The following is a 19,835-nucleotide window of genomic DNA, read 5'->3' on the forward strand; positions in this document are numbered from 1 at the left end:
TGGTATTTCACCCAATAGATATGGGAGTTTATCAAAATGTAGGATGTATTTTCTAATTCTTGAAGGTGTCTGTAATCTCAGGAAAATATGTGTCTCTAATATGGTTACACATTTGGCAGGAAGTCAGGAAGTGCAGCTCAGTTTCCACCTCATTTTGTGGGCAGTGTGCACATAGCCAGTCTTCTCTTGAGAGCCAGGTCTGCCTAGAGCGCTTTTTCTCAACAGCAAGGCTATGCTCACTGAATCTCTACATAGTCAAAGCTTTCCTTCATTTTGGGTCAGTCACAGTGATATTCTGCCACTGTGTACTCTCTGTTTAGGGCCAAATAATGTTCTAGTTTGCTTTTTTGTTCATTCTTTCCAATGTGTCAAGTAATTATCTTTTTGTTTTCTCATGATTTGGTTGGGTCTGATTGTGTTGCTGTCCTGGGGCTCTGTGGGGTCTGTTTGTGTTCGTGAACAGAGCCCCAGGACCAGCTTGCTGAGGGGACTCTTCTCCAGGTTGGGGCAGGTAGCGTTCTCCTGGCATCCGCCAAACCCAGATTCGTCTGTCGGACTGCCAGATGGTGAAGCGTGATTCATCACTCCAGAGAACGTGTTTCCACTGCTCCAGAGTCCATTGGAGGCAAGATTTACACCACTCCAGCCGATGCTTGGCATTGCTCATGGTGATCTTAGTCTTGTGTGCGGCTGCTCGACCATGGAAACTAATTTCATGAAGCACCCGACGAACAGTTCTTGTGCTGACGTTGCTTCCAGAGGCAGTTTGGAACTCGGTAGTGAGTGTTGCAACCGAGGACAGACTATTTTTCAGCACTCGGCAGTCCCGTTCTTTGAGCTCATGTGACCTACCACTTTGCGCCTGAGCTAATGTTGCTTCTAGACATTTCCACTTCACAATTACAGCACTTGACTGGGGCAGCTATAGCAGGGCAGACATTTGTAGAACTAACTTGTTGGAAAGGTGGCATCCTATGACGGTGCCACGTTGAAAGTCACTGAGCTCTCCAGTAAGACCATTCTAATGCCAATGTTTGTCTATGGAGATTGCATGGCAGTGTGATCGATTTTATACACTTGTCTTCAACGGGTGTGGCTGAAATAGCCAAATCCACTAATTTGAAGGGGTGTCTACATACTTCTGTATATACAGTATAGTGCTTTTAAAAAAAATAAAAAATTATTTAACCTTTATTTAACTAGGCAAGTCAGTTAAGAACAAATTCTTATTTACATTGACGGCCTAGGAACAGTGGGTTAACTGCCTTGTTCAGGGGCAGAACGACAGATTTTTACCTTGTCAGTTCGGGGATTGGATCTAGCAACCTTTCAGTTACTGGCCCAACGCTCTAACCACTAAGCTACCTGCTGCCCCCATGTGTATATGTTGAAGAGGGTGGGGCTCAAGCGGCATCATTGTCTCACCCCACGGCCCTGTGGAAAGAAATGTGTGTGTGTTTTGCCAATTCTAACCACACACCTGTTTGTGTACATGGATTTCACGTTGTTGTATGTTTTTCCCCTAACACCGCTTTCCATCAATTTGTATAGCAGACCCTCATGCCAAATTGAGTTAAAATCTTTTTAGAAATCAACAAAGCATGAGAAGACTTTGCCTTTGTTTGTTAGTCAATTAGGGTGTGTAGATGTATACGTGGTCTGTCATATGGTAATTTGGTAAAAAGCCATTGGACATTTGCTCAGTACATTGTGTTTTTTTGGATGGACAGATTTCTCAATATCTTTTTCTCAATTCTTCTTCAAGAATCAATGGGTATATCATGAATTAAAAAGAAAACAAAAATGGATGTACCAATCGCTGATTGCCCCTTTATTTCCATATAGTACGACCTCCCAATTGCCACTTCCTTCCCCTTCTACTGAAGCCCAGTGCAAAATCAGTTACATCAAAACAACATTTGAAGCACTTCAGTCTTTGAAGTGAAGGAGCCAGTTAGCCTTGAGAGCAGACCCTTTCTTGCACCATATTCCCCATACACTGAGTGTACAAAACATTAAGAACACCTTCTCTTTCCATGACATAGACTGACCAGGTGAATCCAGGTGAAAGCTATGATCCCTTATTGATGTCAGTTGTTAAATCCACTTTAATCAGTGTAGATGAAGGGGAGGAGACTAGTTAAAGAAGGATTTTTAAGACATCAAATCAAACTGTATTTGTCACATGCGCCGAATCCAACAGGTGTAGACCTTACCGTGAATGCTTACTTACAAGCCCTTAACCATCAATGCAGTTCAAGAAAGAGTTAAGAAAATATTTACCAAGTAAACTAAAGTAAAAAATAATAGAAAGTAACAATAAAATAACAATAACGAGGCTATATACAGGGGTTACCGGTACCGAGTCTATATGCGGAGGTACAGGTTAGTCGAGGTAATTTGAACATGTAGGTAGGGGTAAAGTGACTGTGCATAGATAATAAACAGCGAGTAGCAGCAGTGTAAAAACAAATGGGGGGGGGGGGGGGGGGGGGGGTCAATGTAACTAGTACGGGTGCCCATTTGATTAATTGCTCAGCAGTCATATGGCTTGGGGGTAGAAGCAGTTAAGGAGCCTTTTGGTCCTAGACCAGTCTATGACTTGGGTGACTGGAGTCTTTGACAATTTTTGGGGCTTTCCTCTGACACTGACTAGTATATAGGTCCTGGATGGCAGGAAGCTTGGCCCCAGTGATGTACAGGGCCGTACTCACTACCCTCTCTACCCTCTGACCTTATGGTCAGATGCCGAGCAGTTGCCATACCAGGCGGTGATACAACCGATCAGGATGCTCTTGATGGTGCAGCTGTAGAACTTTTTGAGGATCTGGGGACCCATGCCAAATCTTTTCAGTCTCCTGAGGGGGAAAAGGTGTTGTCGTGCCCTCTTCACGACTGTCTTGGTGTGAAACTCTCGACCTGCTCCACTACAGCCCCGTCGATGTTAATGGGGGCCTGTTCGGCCCGCCTTTTCCTGTAGTCCACAATCAGCTCTTTTGACTTGCTCACATTGAGGGAGAGGTTGTTGTCTCTGACCTTCTCCCTAAAGGCTGTTTCATCGTTGTCGGTAATCAGGCCTAACACTGTTGTGTCGTTAGCAAACTTAACGATAGTGTTGGAGTTGTGTTTGGCCACGCGGTCGTGGTTGAACAGGGAGTACAGGAGCGGACTAAGCACGGACCCCTGAGGGGCCCCAGTGTTGAGGATCAGCGTGGCAGACGTGTTGTTTTTCCTACCCTTACCACCTGGGGGTGGCCCGTCAGGAAGTCCAGGATCCAGTTACAGAGGGAGGTGTTTAGTCCCAGGGTCCTTAGCTTAGTGATGAGCTTAGTGGGCACTACGTTGTTGAACGCTGCGCTGTAGTCAATGAACAGCATTCTCACGTAGGTGTTCCTTTTGTCCAGGTGGGAAAGGGCAGTGTGGAGTGCGATTGAGATTGCATCATCTGTGGATCTGTTGGGCCGGTATGCGAATTGGAGTGGGTCTAGGGTATCCGGGATGATTTTTGTATTTTTTTTTAATTTCACCTTTATTTAACCAGGTAGGCAAGTTGAGAACAAGTTCTCATTTACAATTGCGACCTGGCCAAGATAAAGCAAAGCAGTTCGACAACATACAAAAACACAGAGTTACACATGGAGTAAAACAACATACAATCAATGATGCAGTAGAATAAAAAAATAAAAAAATAAGACTATATACAATGTGAGCAAATGATGTGAGATAAGGGAGGTAAAGGCAAAAAAATGCCATGGTGGCAAAGTAAATAAAGTATAGCAAGAAAAACACTGGAATGGTAGATTTGTAGTTTGAAGAAAGTTCAAAGATAAAATATAAATAATATGGTGCAAAGGAGCAAAATAAATAAAATAAATAAATACAGTAGGGGAAGAGGTAGTAGTTTGGGCTAAATTATAGATGGGCTATGTACAGGTGCAGTGATCTGTGAGTTGCTCTGACAGCTGGTGCTTAAAGCTAGTGAGGGAGATAAGTGTTTCCAGTTTCAGAGATTTTTGTAGTTCGTTCCAGTCATTGGCAGCAGAGAACTGGAAGGAGAGACGACCAAAGGAGGAGTTGGCTTTAGGGGTGACCAGAGAGATATACCTGCTGGAGCGCGTGCTACAGGTGGGTGCTGCTATGGTGACCAGTGAGCGGAGATAAGGGGGGACTTTACCTAGCAGAGTCTTGTAGATGACCTGGAGCCAATGTGTTTGGCGACGATTATGAAGCGAAGGCCAGCCAACGAGAGCGTACAGGTCGCAGTGGTGGGTAGTATATGGGGCTTTGGTGACAAAACGGATGGCACTGTGATAGACTGCATCCAGCTTGTTGAGTAGGGTATTGGAAGCTATTTTGTAAATGACATCGCCGAAGTCGAGGATTGGTAGGATGGTCAGTTTTACGAGGGTATGTTTGGCAGCATGAGTGAAGGATGCTTTGTTGCGAAATAGGAAGCCAATTCGAGATTTCACTTTGGATTGGAGATGATTGATGTGAGTCTGGAAGGAGAGTTTACAGTCTAACCAGACACCTAGGTATTTGTAGATGTCCACAAATTCTAAGTTAGAACCGTCCAGAGAAGTGATGCTGGACAGGCGGGCAGGTGCAGGCAGCGATCGGTTGAAGAGCATGCATTTAGTTTTACTTGTGTTTAGGAGCAGTTGGAGACCACGGAAGGAGAGTTGAATGGCATTGAAGCTCGTCTGGAGGGTTGTTAACACAGTGTCCAAAGAAGGGCCAGAAGTGTACAGAATGGTGTCGTCTGCGTAGAGGTGGATCAGAGATTCACCAGCAGCAAGAGCGACATCATTTATGTATACAGAGAAAAGAGTTGGCCCAAGAATTGAACCCTGTGGTACCCCCATAGAGACTGCCAGAGGTCCAGACAGTAGGCCCTCCGATTTGACACACTGAACTCTGTCAGAGAAGTAGTTGGTGAACTAGGCGACGCAATCGTTTGAGAAACCAAGGCTACTGAGTCTGCCGATGAGGATGTGGTGATTAACAGAGTCAAAAGCTTTGGCCAGGTCAATGAATACGGCAGCACAGTAATGTTTCTTATCGATGGCGGTTACGATGTCGTTTAGGACCTTGAGCGTGGCTGAGGTGCACCCATGACCAGCTCTGAAACCAGATTGCATAGCGGAGAGGGTGCGGTGGGATTCGAAATGGTCGGTAATCTGTTTGTTGACTTGGCTTTCGAAGACCTTAGAAAGGCAGGGTAGGATGGATATAGGTCTGTAGCAATTTGGGTCAAGAGTGTCACCTCCTTTGAAGAGGGGGATGACAGCAGCTGCTTTCCAATCTATGGGAATCTCAGACGACACGAAAGAGAGGTTGAACAGGCTAGTAATAGGGGTTGCAATAATTTCGGCAGATAATTTTAGAAAGAAAGGGTCCAGATTGTCAAGCCCAGCTGATTTGTAGGGGTCCAGATTTTGCAGCTCTTTCAGAACATCAGCTGAATGGATTTGGGAGAAGGAGAAATGGGGGAGGCTTGGGCGAGTAGCTGTGGGGGGTGCAGTGCTGTTGAATGCAGTAGGGGTAGTTAGGTGGAAAGCATGGCCAGCCGTAGAAAAATGCTTATTGAAATTCTCAATTATAGTGGGCTTATCGGTGGTGACAGAGTTTCCTATCCTCAGTGCAGTGGGCAGTTGGGAGGAGGTGTTCTTATTCTCCATGGACTTTACAATGTCCCAGAACTTTTTAGAGTTGGAGTTGCACGAAGCGAATTTCTGTTTGAAAAAGCTAGCCTTGGCGTTTCTAACTGCCTGTGTGTATTGGTTTCTAACTTCCCTAAAAAGTTGCATATCGCGGGGGCAGTTCGATGCTAATGCAGAACGCCACAGGATATTTTTGTGTTGGTTAAGGGCAGTCAGGTCTGGGGAGAACCAAGGGCTATATCTGTTCCTGGTTCTAAATTTCTTGAAAGGGGCATGCTTATTTAAGATGGAGAGGAAGGCATTTAAAAAAAATAACCAGGCATCCTCTACTGACGGGATGAGGTCAATATCCTTCCAGGATACCAGGGCCAGGTCGATTAGAAAGGCTTGCTCGTTGAAATGTTTCAGGGAGTGTTTGACAGTGATGAGTGGAGGTCGTTTGACCGCTGACCCATTAAGGGGTGCAGGCAATGAGGCAGTGATCGCTGAGATCTTGGTTGAAAACAGCAGAGGTGTATTTAGAGGGCACGTTGGTTAGGATGATATCTATGAGGGTGCCAGTGTTTGCGGCTTTGGGGTTGTACCTGGTGGGTTCATTAATAATTTGTGTGAGATTGAGGGCATCAAGCTTGGATTGTAGGATGGCTGGGGTGTTAAGCATGTCCCAGTTTAGGTCACCTAGTAGCACGAGCTCTGAAGATAGATGGGGGGCAATCAGTTCACATATGGTGTCCAGAGCACAACTAGGGGCCGAGGGGGGTCTATAGCAGGCGGCAACGGTGAGAGACTTGTTTTTGGAGAGGTGGATTTTTAAAAGTAGAAGTTCAAATTGTTTGGGTACAGACCTGGATAGCAGGACAGAACTCTGCAGGCTATCTCTGCAGTAGATTGCAACACCGCCCCCTTTGGTCGTTCTATCTTGTCTGAAAACGTTGTAGTTAGGGATGAAGATTTCAGAGTTTTTGGTGGACTTCCTAAGCCAAGATTCAGACACAGCTAGGACATCCGGGTTGGCGGAGTGTGCTAAAGCAGTGAATAAAACAAACTTAGGGAGGAGGCTTCTAATGTTAACATGCATGAAACCAAGGTTATTACGGTTACAGAAGTCATCAAAAGAGAGCGCCTGGGGAGTAGGAGTGGAGCCAGGCACTGCAGGGCCTGGATTCACCTCTACATCCCCAGAGGAGCAGAGAAGAATAAGTATGAGGGTACGGCTAAAAGCTATAAGAATTGGTCGTCTGTGACGTCCAGAATAGAGAGAAAAAGGAGCAGGTTTCTGGGGGCGATAAAATAGCTTCAAGGTATAATGTACAGACAAAGGTATGGTGGGATGTGAGTACAGAGGAGGTAAACCTAGGCATTTAGTGATAGTGAGAGAGATATTGTCTCTAGAAACATCATTGAAACCAGAAGATGTCATAGCATGTGTGGGTGGAGGAACTGAGAGGTTGGATAAGGTATAATGAGCAGGGCTAGAGGCTCTACAGTGAAATAAGCCAATAAACACTAACCAGAACAGCAATGGAGAAGGCATATTGACATTAAGGAGAGGCATGCTTAGCCGAGTGATCAAAGGGTCCAGTGAGATTCAGACAGCTAGCCGGGCCATAGGTAGCAAGCTGGTGGAAGATGGGAGGGAGGTCTGTTTTTAACCAGCTCGTGCGTTTCCGTCTGTGGGTTAGTGGGGTTCCGTGTGGAAGGGGGGACCTGTCCAAGTTGGCAAAATAGTTAGTTATAGTGGCCCAAGAAAAGTGTCCGATAGACCTATTCAGATCGCAGCCGAAAAGACAGCTAACGATTAGCGGGCCGCAGATGGGCGATCAGGTTACGTCGCGACGGAGGGGCCAGTTGGATAACTCCCTCGGGCAGATAACGTCGGTGGTCCAGTCGTGAAGACCTGATGGGGCTCCGGATCGGCAGTAAAACGGGTCAGGATAGGTGAGTTGTAGCCCAGGAGACACTTCAGCTGGCTAGCTCAGGAATAGCCCAGGAGTGCTGACGGAACTCTTCAGCTGGCTAGCTGGCTAGCTCCGTAATAATGTGTGTTAATTCTGTGACCGACGTTGCCAATAGTCACTCAGGTAGCAGCTAGTTAGCTGCAAGATCCAGGTGTAAATGTCCAGAGCCTGCGGTAGAAATCGGGGAAAGGAGAGAGAATAGGTCCGGTATGCTCTGGTCTGAGTCGCGCTGTACAAAAACTGGCGATAGCTTTTCGAGCTAATGGATAGCTGAGGACAGCTAACCGTGGCTAGCTGAACTTCAACGTTAGCCAGTGAAAATGGCTAACCTCTTGCTAGCTTCTGTTGTGGAATTCAGATGAGGTAAATAATACTTAATTTTTTTTAATTGGTGAGGCGGGTTGCAGGAGAGTGCTTTGAGGTTGAGTTTTTAGAATTAAAAAAGAATATATATATATAAAAAGATAAGTGAAGAAAAAAAATATGTAAATATATAAATACACGGGACACGACAAGAGGAGGGTAGAGGACGTCTGAACTGCTACGCCATCTTGGAAAAAAAGATGATGATGCTGTTGATGTGAGCCATGACCAGCCTTTCAAAGCACTTCATGGCTACTGACGTGAGTGCTAAAGGGCGGTAATCATTTAGGCAGGTTACCTTTGGTTCCTTGGGCACAGGGACTATGCTTCAGTGTTGCTTGCCTCGAAGCGAGCATAAAAGGCATTTAGCTCATCTGGTAGGCTCACGTCACTGGGCAGCTCACGGCTGAGTTTCACTTTGTAGTCCATAATAGTTTTCAAGCCCTGCCACATCCGACGAGTGTCAGAGCCGGTGTAGTAGGATTCGATCTGAATCCTGTATTGACGCTTTGCCTGTTTGATGGTTCGTCTGAGGGTGTTGTGGGATTTCTTATAAGCGTCTGGATTAGTGTCCTGCTCCTTGAAAGCAGCAGCTCTAGCCTTTAGCTCGATGCAGATGTTGCCTGTAATCCATGGCTTCTGGTTGGGATATGTACGTCTGTATGTCCTGCCTGTGCTAGCCAACCAGTCCTGTAGCGTAGCACCCGCGTCATCTGACCACTTCCGTATTGAGCGAGTCACTGGTACTTCCTGCTTTAGTTTTTGCTTGTAAGCAGGAATCAGGAGGATAGAATTATGGTCAGATTTGCCAAATGGAGGGCGAGGGAGAGCTTTGTATGCATCTCTGTGTATGGAGTAAAGGTGGTCTAGAGTTCTTTTCCTCTGGTTGCAAATGTGACATGCTGGTAGAAATGAGGTAAAATGTATTTAAGTTTGCCTGCATTAAAGTCCCTGGCCACTAGGGGTGCCGCCTCTGGATGAGCATTTTCTCGTTTGCTTATGGCCTTATACAGCTAGTTGTGTGTGGTCTTCGTGCCAGCATCGTTTTTTGGTGGTAAATAGATGGCTACGAATAATATAGATGAGAACTCTCTTGGTAGATAGCATGGTCTACAGCTTATCATAAGGTACTCGAACTCAGGCGAGCAATACTTCGAGACTTCATTAATACTAGACATCGCACACCAGCTGTTATTGACAAATAGACACACACCCCCGCCCCTCGTCTTACCAGACGTAGCTTCTCTGTCCTGCCGATGGATGGAAAATCACGCCAGCTCTATATTATCTGTGTCGTCATTCAGTCACGACTCGGTGAAACACAAGATATTACCGTTTTTAATGTCCCATTGGTAGGATAGTCTTGATTGTATATCATCCATTTTGTTTTCCAATGATTGCACATTGGCCAATAGAACAGATGGTGTTGGAGGTTTACGCAATTGCCTACGAATTCTCAGAAGGCTGCCTGACCTCCTCCCCCTTTTTCTCTGTGTTTTCTTCACCCAAATGAAGAGTATTTGGGCCCGTTCCCTAGAAAGCAGTACATCCGTCACGTCGGATTCGTTAAAGAAAAAATCTTTGTCAAGTTTGAGGTGAGTAATCGCTGTTCTGATGTCCAGAAGTTGTTTCGGTCATAAGAGACAGTAGCAATGCGTTATAAACAATGCGAAAAAACTAACAAAATAGCACAGTTGGTTAGGAGCGCTGTAAAACGGCAGCCATCCCCTCCGGCGCCATTCTGAGTATCATGGATTGTGTATGTGTGCCATTCATAGGGTGAATGGGCAAGAGAAAATATTTAAGTGCCTTTGAAAATGGTATGGTAGTAGGTTCCAGGCGCACCGGTTTGTGTCCAGAACTGCAACGCTGTTGGGTTTTTCCACACTAAACAGTTTTCCGTGTGTATCAAGAATGGTCCACCACTCAAAGGACATCCAGCCAACTTGATACAACTATGGGAAGCACTGGATTTAACATGGGCCAACATCCCTGTGGAACGCTTTTGACACCTTGTAGAGTCCATGTGCCGACGAATAGAGGCTGTTCTGAGAGGGGGGGGAGCAACTCAATATTAGGAAGGTGTTCTTAATGTTTTGTACGCTCAGGTTATTGCACTACTTTTGACCATGGACCATAGGCAATGTCTCAGATTTGTTTTCTCTGGGGCAACCAGAATACAATTAGATTGACAGTTTTCTCATCAGCTGTTCATTTTGTAACTAATCAATTAAGCTTACAAGAAAAGATGCCAAAATCATTTGACAGTTGTCGGGTCCGACAGTTGAACTAAACTCATGAGGCATTTAAAAGTTATATTCTTCAAGAATCAATGGGTATATCATTAATTTAAGTTAAAAAAAATGTATGTACCAATCGCTGATTGCTCCTTTATTTCCATATAGTATGACCTTCCAATTGCCACTTACTTCCTCTTCCACTGAAGCCCGGTGCAAAATCAGTTACATCAAAACGGCTCTTTAAGCGCTTGAGTCTTTGAAGTGAAGGAGCCAGTTAGCCTTGAGAGCAGACCCTTTGTGCCCCTCACAGCACATCTACCATGTCACACACTGCTGGACCAGGAGAGAAGAGAAGAGAAAAGAGAGAAAGAGAGAGAGACGGTGCGTCCGTGTGCATGTGCATTTCAGTGTGTCTGTGTGTGTGTGTGTGTGTGTGTGTGTGTGTGTGTGTGTGTGTGTGTGTGTGTGTGTGTGTGTGTGTGTGTGTGTGTGTGTGTGTGTGTGTGTGTGTGTGTGTGTGTGTGTGTGTGTGTGTGTGTGTGTCTGTGTGTGTGTCTGTGTGTGTCTTTTCACACCAGGATTATTCTGCCTGGAAGGAGGAGAGGTTAGAAGAGATAGAGATGGAGAAGCTTAGCTTCCATTTTCCCTTCTGAAGTTCTCATCCCAGTCAAAAGGATGGGAAGGTGGAAATCCTGTGTAATCCCTTGTTTATTAACGGGACTGATAAGAAATGTTCTCACGTTCTAGGATAGAGAAAGATGGTAATGGCTGGAAAATACGAAACAATGCCCAGAGAAAGAGAGACACAGAGAGCGAGAGAGAGCGAGAGAGAGCGAGAGAGAGCGAGAGAGAGCGAGAGAGAGCGAGAGAGAGCGAGAGAGCGAGAGAGTGAGAGAGAGCGAGAGAGAGCGAGAGAGAGCGAGAGAGTGAGAGAGAGCGAGAGAGAGCGAGAGAGAGCGAGAGAGCGAGAGAGAGCAAGCAAGCAAGCGAGAGCGAGAGAGAGAATAAGAGATAAAGAGAAGAGAGGCGGAAGAAAGGAGAGCGTCAGCCCGTTTGTTTTAGAGAATAGAGTGTAATGAGATGCTAATGTAACAACAGAAGACTGGATGCCCTCTGGAGTGCTGTACAGTAGCAGGCCGTTTACTCTCTCACTCCCTTCCACCGACGGAGCAGATTGGGAGAGAAGAAGGAGAGGAGGGATGGAGAAAGAGAGGAGAGGGGACCCTGGAGGAGTGTTGGAGAGAGGGATGAGTGTTTTGGAGGAGTGTAAAAATAGCTGGATGGCTTTGTTGTAGGAGTGGAGGAGTACGGTTGAAGAAAGGAGGGCTAAAGGAGGCCAAAGGAGGCTCAGGTCAAAAGTAGTGCGCTATAAAGGGAATAAGGTGCCATTTGGGACACAGACTGAGTGTGTCAGGTAGAGAATGGTATAATGTGTGTAGGAGGTGAATGCCCCAGAGATGTACTACTGTTTTCTCCGACTACAGTGGTACAAACACACATTAAACTCCAGCTCTCATGACACCCCATTTGGGTATGCTGGCCCTGCGTCCCAAATGCCGCCATATTTCCTACATAGTGCACTATTTTCAACCAGAGCCCTGTGGGCCCTATAGGGAATAGGGTGCCATTCGGGAACGTAGCCTGCATGTCTAGTGGCTGAGATCAAATTCGGACTCCACCGCTAATACGCTGCAAACTGCATTTTTGTTTACTGCGGTTTCTCAGATAGTTTGCGGCTGTCCAAAAACACATTATTATGAAGTCCACTCTCCAACTCTCCAAACACCCTGGGATATAGCTACATCGATCCCTGTCATTAACCCTATGTGGTACCACTACTAACTGCTAGCCCTAAAATGTCTCTGATTTGAACAAAAACACATTCAGTTGTCATAACCCAGGTGTAACGGACATCACGTTGCTTGCTTAGCGAGTACCGCTTCCTCCTGATTCGGTTCACACCAAGGCTCGAACCCAGGGCCTCTGCTTTGCTTGCACACGATACCGCACTCCCGGAGCGTCTTACCAGTCAGCGCCACCGAAAAATGTACAATTTGTTACTGCAAGTGAGGACATTTTAGGTTGCGGAGTACGTTTCACACATCCCCATGTGCTACACATGAGATATATAGTGGCTAGTTACATCTGAATTCTACACTGTACTGAGGTTAACCCTTCTTACTGTCTAATTCCATAGACCTACACTTTCTCTCACTGCAGTTGATCAAAAACACATTAGTCCACTCCAACACCCCACGGGATATATACAGTTGTCTTGTGGCTAAACTCAAAATCAACCTCTTACCGTAAACTGTAGCTACTAATGCTAGCCCTGCTATTAAAAGCCCATGAAATATATAGTCTACTGTATAGCTAACAACTAAAATCAACTTCTAACCCTATGATAATGCTAAAACTCTAAAAACTTGCTACGCTAGCTTGCCCACAGGCTCCGCGTGCACAGTTGGTACACGGTCTCAGTAACGTGTTAGATATACTGTATAGCTAATGGCAGAAATCCCCCTCTTACCTCATGATAATGCTAAAACTGCGAACTCTGCTAACCCACTACGCTTGCCCTTGTTGCAGGCTCTATGGGCAGTGGGCACAGCATTAGCAATAGCGTAGAGTGCTAGCGGCTGAGCGGGCTAATTGTATTTCCTTGTGTTAATTAGGCCGATTAATTAGGAAATGCATGTGAGGGTTTATAGAATATAGAGGGACCTGAGAAGGAGAGGAGGTAGAGGAGGGAGGGGAGGCGAGGAGAAGAAGAAGGGAGAGGAGATGGGGATGAGAGGAGGGAGATGACCGGAGGAGAGGAGGAGAGGCGGGATGAGAGAAGAGGAGGGGGGGGGGGGTGCGAGTAGAGGAGGGAGAGAGGGATCAGAGGAGAGGAGAGGAAAGGAAAGGAGAGGAGAAGAAGGGAGAGGAGAGGGGGATGAGAGGAGCGGAGGAGAGGAGGGAGAGGGGTGGATGAGAGGAGAGGAGGGAGAGGGAGAGGAGCGGAGGAGAGGAAAGGAGAGGAAAAGAGACAAGAAGAGAGGAGAGGAGAGGGGGATGAGAGGAGGGCAGCGGAGGAGAGGAGGGAGAGGGGATGAGAGGAGAGGAGGAAGAGGGGAAGAGTAGAGGAGGAAGTACAGACAGAGCAATGAACAAAGAGGTCTCTGCACTGAGGCCATGTTCCAATATGTAGGATTGGATTTATTGTTTGTTGAAAGAGGACAAGGGAAAGGGTGATTGAAATATTGGAAATGATTGGTCAATATGCTGCCCACTCACCTCCACTAGCAGGAAGCAGGGTACGATGTAGGTGCTGGTCTTCTGTAGGTCTCTGTCTCCTATATTCCTCATTGTGCCTTCTTCCTGGTTTCTCTTCTGTTTCTCTTCTGTTAGCTGGACTGATGCACCTGTAGAATCATAACCTTTAGCAACAGCCACAGAAAAGTATTGCTGTGCCAAATTGCTCCATTTTAGTCAATGACGGAACCATTTTGAGTTATTTATTTAAAAAAAAAATGTTTTTATCGCACACAAGCACACGGACACGCACACGCATGCACACACACGCACGAATATGGTTCCATTTGGGACGCAGGCACAGTTTTCAGACACAGTCAGTCAGATACAGTTTTCAGACACAGTCAGTCAGACACAGTTTTCAGACACAGTCAGTCAGACAGTCAGTCAGTCAGACACAGTCAGTCAGACACAGTTTTCAGACACAGTCAGTCAGATACAGTTTTCAGACACAGTCAGTCAGATACAGTTTTCAGACACAGTCAGTCAGATACAGTTTTCAGACAGTCAGTCAAACACAGTCAGATACAGTTTTCAGACACAGTCAGTCAGATACAGTTTTCAGACAGTCAGTCAAACACAGTCAGATACAGTTTTCAGACAGTCAGTCAAACACAGTCAGATACAGTTTTCAGACACAGTCAGTCAGACACAGTCAGTTAGACACAGTCAGTCAGACACAGTTTTCAGACACGGTCAGTCAGACACAGTTTTCAGACACAGTCAGTCAGATGCAGTTTTCAGACACGGTCAGTCAGATACAGTTTTCAGACACAGTCAGTCAGACACAGTTTTCAGACACAGTCAGTCAGATACAGTTTTCAGACACAGTCAGTCAGATACAGTTTTCAGACACAGTCAGTCAGATACAGTTTTCAGACACGGTCAGTCAGACATGGTCATTCAGACATGGTCAGTCAGACATGGTCAGTCAGACACAGTCAGTCAGATACAGTCAGTCAGACACAGTCAGTCAGACACAGCATGGGAATAGGATAGACATAAGAGGGACAGGGAGAAACGGTTAAAAAACGATGAATGAAAGAGAGAGATTAAACATTGAACAACAATAATCCCAAATTGAAGTCAACCCAGGGATTCCCCCCACAGGATAGCTAAAGAAAAGAGAACATATGTTAAAGAAAGGCATTTGCCAAAGAAAGTGGCATAAGATAAGAAGGCTTCCTTCCACCTACCCACAAGCAGATACCCATGGGGAAAGAACTGTAGGCTCCAAGAACTATGGATACTATTCCATCAAAGTCAAAAGTACATTTCTCACCACGCAGTAGCAAAAAAGCCTGTCTGAGTTGATTTGCAGTTGAAGTGTTTGATTCACACAGTCAATATTATTCTGGGTAGTGCATAAACACCAAATATGAATTCCGATAGAGAGAGAGAATAATGCATTTTTTACTTGAAAAGCAGTTTCAAGGTTTGATTGACAGATGTTAGTCCCTTCTGTATACTCTTCTTAGAAAGCCTCCTTTGGGTCACCCTTTCCTCACCCATGTCCCAAATGGCACCCTATTCCCAACATAGTGCACTACTTAGGGAATAGGGTGCCATTTGGGATGCTGACCTGATCTCATGCCTTTCTGAACAGAATCCTGAATTGAGATACACTACCGTTCAAAAGTTTGGGGTCACTTAGAAATTAAAATAACATAAAATTGATCAGAAATACAGTGTAGACATTGTTAATGTTGTAAATGACTATTGTAGCTGGAAACAGCAGATGTTTTATGGAATATCTACATAGAAGGCTAATTGATCATTAGAAAACCCTCTAAAAAAGGCCAGTTTTATTGTTTCTTTAATGAGACAACAGTTTTCAGCTGTGCTAACATAATTTCAAAAGGGTTTTCTAATGATCAATTAGCCTTTTAAAATGATAAACTTGGATTAGCTAACACAACGTGCCATTGGAACACAGGAGTGATGGTTGCTGATAATGGGCCTCTGTACGCCTATGTAGATATTCCATAAAAAATCATCTGTTTCCAGCAACAATAGTCATTTACAACATTAACAATGTCTACACTGTATTTCTGATCAATTTGATGTTATTTTAATGGACAACAAATGTGCTTTTCTTTCAAAAACAAGGACATTTCTAAGTGACCCCAAACCTTTGAACGGTAGTGTAAGTGAGGTTGACTCCTGTTTAAACTTTGCATAATAAATCATTATTCAATCAATCAATCATTGATAGCAATGGAAAGACTTGCACACAGAAGTCACACTAATATTCTAATGGCTAGATGTCTAAGTGGACATTCATCAGTAGCCTAGTGTCTGAGAGCTTGTTCAGATATACATTATTACACACACATCAGAGTGGTTAAAGTCCTCTGTGTTTAACTACATGTATTATTGAGTTATGGCTCATATACTGAACTGGTCTTCACCCCGCTCAGTCAATTTATTTCTCTCTCTCTTCACCCCGCTCAGTCCATCTATTTCTCTCTCTCTTCACCCCGCTCAGTCCATCTCTCTTTCTCTCTCTCTTCACCCCGCTCAGTCCATCTCTCTTTCTCTCTCTCTTCATCCCGCTCAGTCCATCTCTCTTTCTCTCTCTCTTCACCCCGCTCAGTCCATCTCTCTTTCTCTCTCTCTTCACCCCGCTCAGTCCATCTCTCTTTCTCTCTCTCTTCATCCCGCTCAGTCCATCTCTCTTTCTCTCTCTCTTCACCCCGCTCAGTCCATCTCTCTTTCTCTCTCTCTTCACCCCGCTCAGTCCATCTCTCTTTCTCTCTCTCTTCACCCCGCTCAGTCCATCTCTCTTTCTCTCTCTCTTCACCCCGCTCAGTCCATCTCTCTTTCTCTCTCTCTTCACCCCGCTCAGTCCATCTCTCTTTCTCTCTCTCTTCACCCCGCTCAGTCCATCTCTCTTTCTCTCTCTCTTCACCCCGCTCAGTCCATCTCTCTTTCTCTCTCTCTTCACCCCGCTCAGTCCATCTCTCTTTCTCTCTCTCTTCACCCCGCTCAGTCCATCTCTCTTTCTCTCTCTCTTCACCCCGCTCAGTCCATCTCTCTTTCTCTCTCTCTTCACCCCGCTCAGTCCATCTCTCTTTCTCTCTCTCTTCACCCCGCTCAGTCCATCTCTCTTTCTCTCTCTCTTCACCCCGCTCAGTCCATCTCTCTTTCTCTCTCTCTTCACCCCGCTCAGTCCATCTCTCTTTCTCTCTCTCTTCACCCCGCTCAGTCCATCTCTCTTTCTCTCTCTCTTCACCCTGCTCAGTCCATCTCTCTTTCTCTCTCTCTTCACCCCGCTCAGTCCATCTCTCTTTCTCTCTCTCTTCACCCCGCTCAGTCCATCTCTCCTTCTCTCTCCTCACCCCTCAGTCATCCCTCCTTCTCTCTCTTCACTCTGCTCAGTCCATCCCTCTTTCTCTCTCTTCACCCCACTCACTTCATCCATCCTCTCTCTTCACCCAGCTCAGTCATCCCTCCTTTTTTCTCTTCATCTTTCTCTGTCTCTCTCTGTCTCAATACATCATCTCTCTGTGTCTCTGTCATCATCTGTGTTCCATCTCATACCACTGCAGTATTGTCATGACACCCCAAAACCCTGCCTCACACACCTCCTCTCTCACTACCCACATACAGCTACACACAGTCCCATATACAGCGACACACAGTCCCACACACTTACACACACTCACCCTCCCACACAACTGATACGCTACTCTTTCTCCCTGACAATCCAGCGGATGTGTGTGTGTGTGCGAGAGAGCGTGTGAATGTATTTGCTTTTATAATGTGTGTGTGTGACACTGTGTGTGTGTGTGTGTGTGTGTGTGTGTGTGTGTGTGTGTGTGTGTGTGTGTGTGTGTGTGTGTGTGTGTGTGTGTGTGTGTGTGTGTGTGTGTGTGTGTGTGTGGAGTGATATAGGCTGTGGCGCTAGGGCAGTAGGACATTAAGACAGCTCTGCATGCAGCACTACAGGTTCATCAATGTGGGTCAGGAGAGATGGAGACTGAGATGTCTCTGCTACTGCACTCATCATCCTATCTATGGCTTTCTCTCTCACGCACATGCGCGCACACATGCGCACGCACACACACACGCACATGCACACACACACATGCACACACACACACACACACACACACACACACACACACACACACACACACACACACACACACACACACACACACACACACACATTATAAGAACGTCTACAGTATAATGTGTGTGGCATACACACACTTCTAATACTGTCTTTTATCAAAGAAAAAGAATGCCATGAATAAAATCTGGTCTTACCACAGATTCCGTGCAGAGAAGTAGTGATGATGAAGTGTTGCTAGACCGTAGCCATAGCCTCTGCCTTTGACAGAGAAGAACTGGAGTATTTTACAACCCGCTGAAGGCTCCCATCCTGCTGTCTTCTGTCTGTGTTTGTTTTATCTGCTCCGAGTCTTCAGTCAAAGTAGACCGCCCGCACTTTCACTGCTGCTTTCTCTAGTAAGCCAGCGCTACAGTCACAGAGAGAGAATGAAAGAGAGAGAGAGAGAGAGAGAGGGAGAGGGAGATGGAGAGGGAAAGAGATAGTGTGTTTGTCTGCTAGAGTGTGTGTTAATGTGTGTGTGTGTGGGTATAGATTCGCAGTATAGCACAAGCAACACAGTCTATCTATATGCACTGGGCAACATGCAGTCGCTACGCTACTTTGCTAATCTTCCATGGACGGACGTAGCTAATTAATGAATCCGTACGGCTTGAGGGCTTCAATAGAGAGAGAAAGAACTAGAGAGGCTGGGAGAGAGAGAGAGTGGAGGATGCGAGGAGTGAGAGAGATAACTAGAGTGAACGAAGGCAAAAGAGTGGAGAAGAGAGAGGAGATGAGAGAGAGAGTGAAGGAGAGTGAGAGTGAAGGAGTCGGAAGACGAAGGAATGAGAGCATGAGACCGCGGGAGAAGAGAGAACGCAGGCAGCGGAGTAGAGAGGGAGAGGGAGAGAATGAGTGAGTGAGAGAGAGAGAGAGAGAGAAAGAAGAGAGAGAGAGAGAGCGAGAGAGAGAGAGAGAGAGAGAGAAGAGAGAGAGAGAGAGAGAGAGAGAGAGAGAGGAGAGAGAGAGAGAGAGGAGAGAGAGAGAGAGAGAGAGAGAGAGAGAGAGAGAGAGAGAGAGAGAGAGAGAGAGAGAGAGAGAGAGAGAGAGAGAGAGAGAGAGAGAGAGAGAGAGAGAGAGAGAGAGAGAGAGAGAGAGAGAGAGAGAGAGAGAGAGAGAGAGAGAGAGAGGAGAGAGAGAGAGGGAGAGGGAGAGAATGAGTGAGTGAGAGAGAGAGAGAGAGAGAAAGAAGAGAGAGAGAGAGAGAGAGAGAGAGAGGAGAGAGAGAGAGAGGGAGAGAGAGAGAGAGAGAGAGAGAGAGAGAGAGAGAGAGAGAGAGAGAGAGAGAGAGAGAGAGAGAGAGAGGAATAACTGCTGAATGATAGGCTAGTCTACACTCTTAGAGAAAAGGATTCCAAAAGGGTTCTTCAGATGTCCACATAGGAGAACCCTTTTTGGTTCTAGGTACAACCCTTTTGGGTTCCATGTAGAGCCCAAAGGGGTTCTTCTTGGAACCAAAAGGGTTTTTACCAGTGACCAAAAAGGGTTTTTCAAAGGGCTCACCAATGAGGACAGCCGAAGAACCCTTTCAGGTTGTAGATGGTTTGTAGTTGTTTTCTATGATTGTAGGCGCAGGCAGCATACCTTTAGAAAACTAAGCCCATGGCGTGTGTGTGTGTGTGTGTGTGTGTGTGTGTGTGTGTGTGTGTGTGTGTGTGTGTGTGTGTGTGTGTGTGTGTGTGTGTGCGTGCGTGCGTGCGTGCGTGCGTGCGTGCGTGCGTGTGTGTATAAACGCGTGGGCTCAGGTGATTGCCTCAGAATGACGGGATTAATGATGCATCACCAAGTGGAAAAGTGGGGCGTTTCAGACACACACACACACACACACACACACACACACACACACACACACACACACACACACACACACACACACACACACACACACACACACACACACACACACACACACACACACACACCTGTGCACCAGGCCCTATATGGGTCATGGGCCCTCACCAGCAGCCTCAGGCGGTGTGGTGTGTGTGTGTGTGTGTGTGTGTGTGTGTGTGTGTGTTTCCCACAAGAATAGTAAACTAACAAAAATTTGACCAACTGGGGATATTTTGTTGGTCCCCACAAGGTCAAATGCTATTTCTAGATGGCTTAGGGTTAAGGTTAGAATTAGTGTTAGGGTTAGAACTAGGTTAGGGTTAGGAGCTAGGGTTAGGTTTAGGGTTAAGTTTTTTTGTTA

General features: G+C 46.0%; 1 protein-coding gene across 1 annotated transcript in view; it reads right to left on the reverse strand.

The window, feature by feature from the left end:
* The window catches only part of LOC106589906 (phospholipid phosphatase-related protein type 5), a 54,361-nt gene extending 35,962 nt beyond the window's left edge, over positions 1 to 18,399 (reverse strand). The window contains exons 1-2 of the mRNA XM_045691097.2: positions 17,797 to 18,399; positions 13,504 to 13,631 (exon numbers count right to left, since the gene is read on the reverse strand). Coding sequence (XP_045547053.1) covers positions 13,504 to 13,575 — 72 coding nt within the window. The 5' untranslated portion in view covers positions 13,576 to 13,631; positions 17,797 to 18,399. The remainder of the gene's footprint in view (positions 1 to 13,503; positions 13,632 to 17,796) is intronic.
* Between the last annotated feature and the right edge of the window lie 1,436 nt (positions 18,400 to 19,835).

Source organism: Salmo salar, chromosome 12 (assembly GCF_965601325.2).
Source record: "Salmo salar chromosome 12, fSalSal1, whole genome shotgun sequence".
Taxonomy (NCBI): Eukaryota; Metazoa; Chordata; class Actinopteri; order Salmoniformes; family Salmonidae; genus Salmo; species Salmo salar.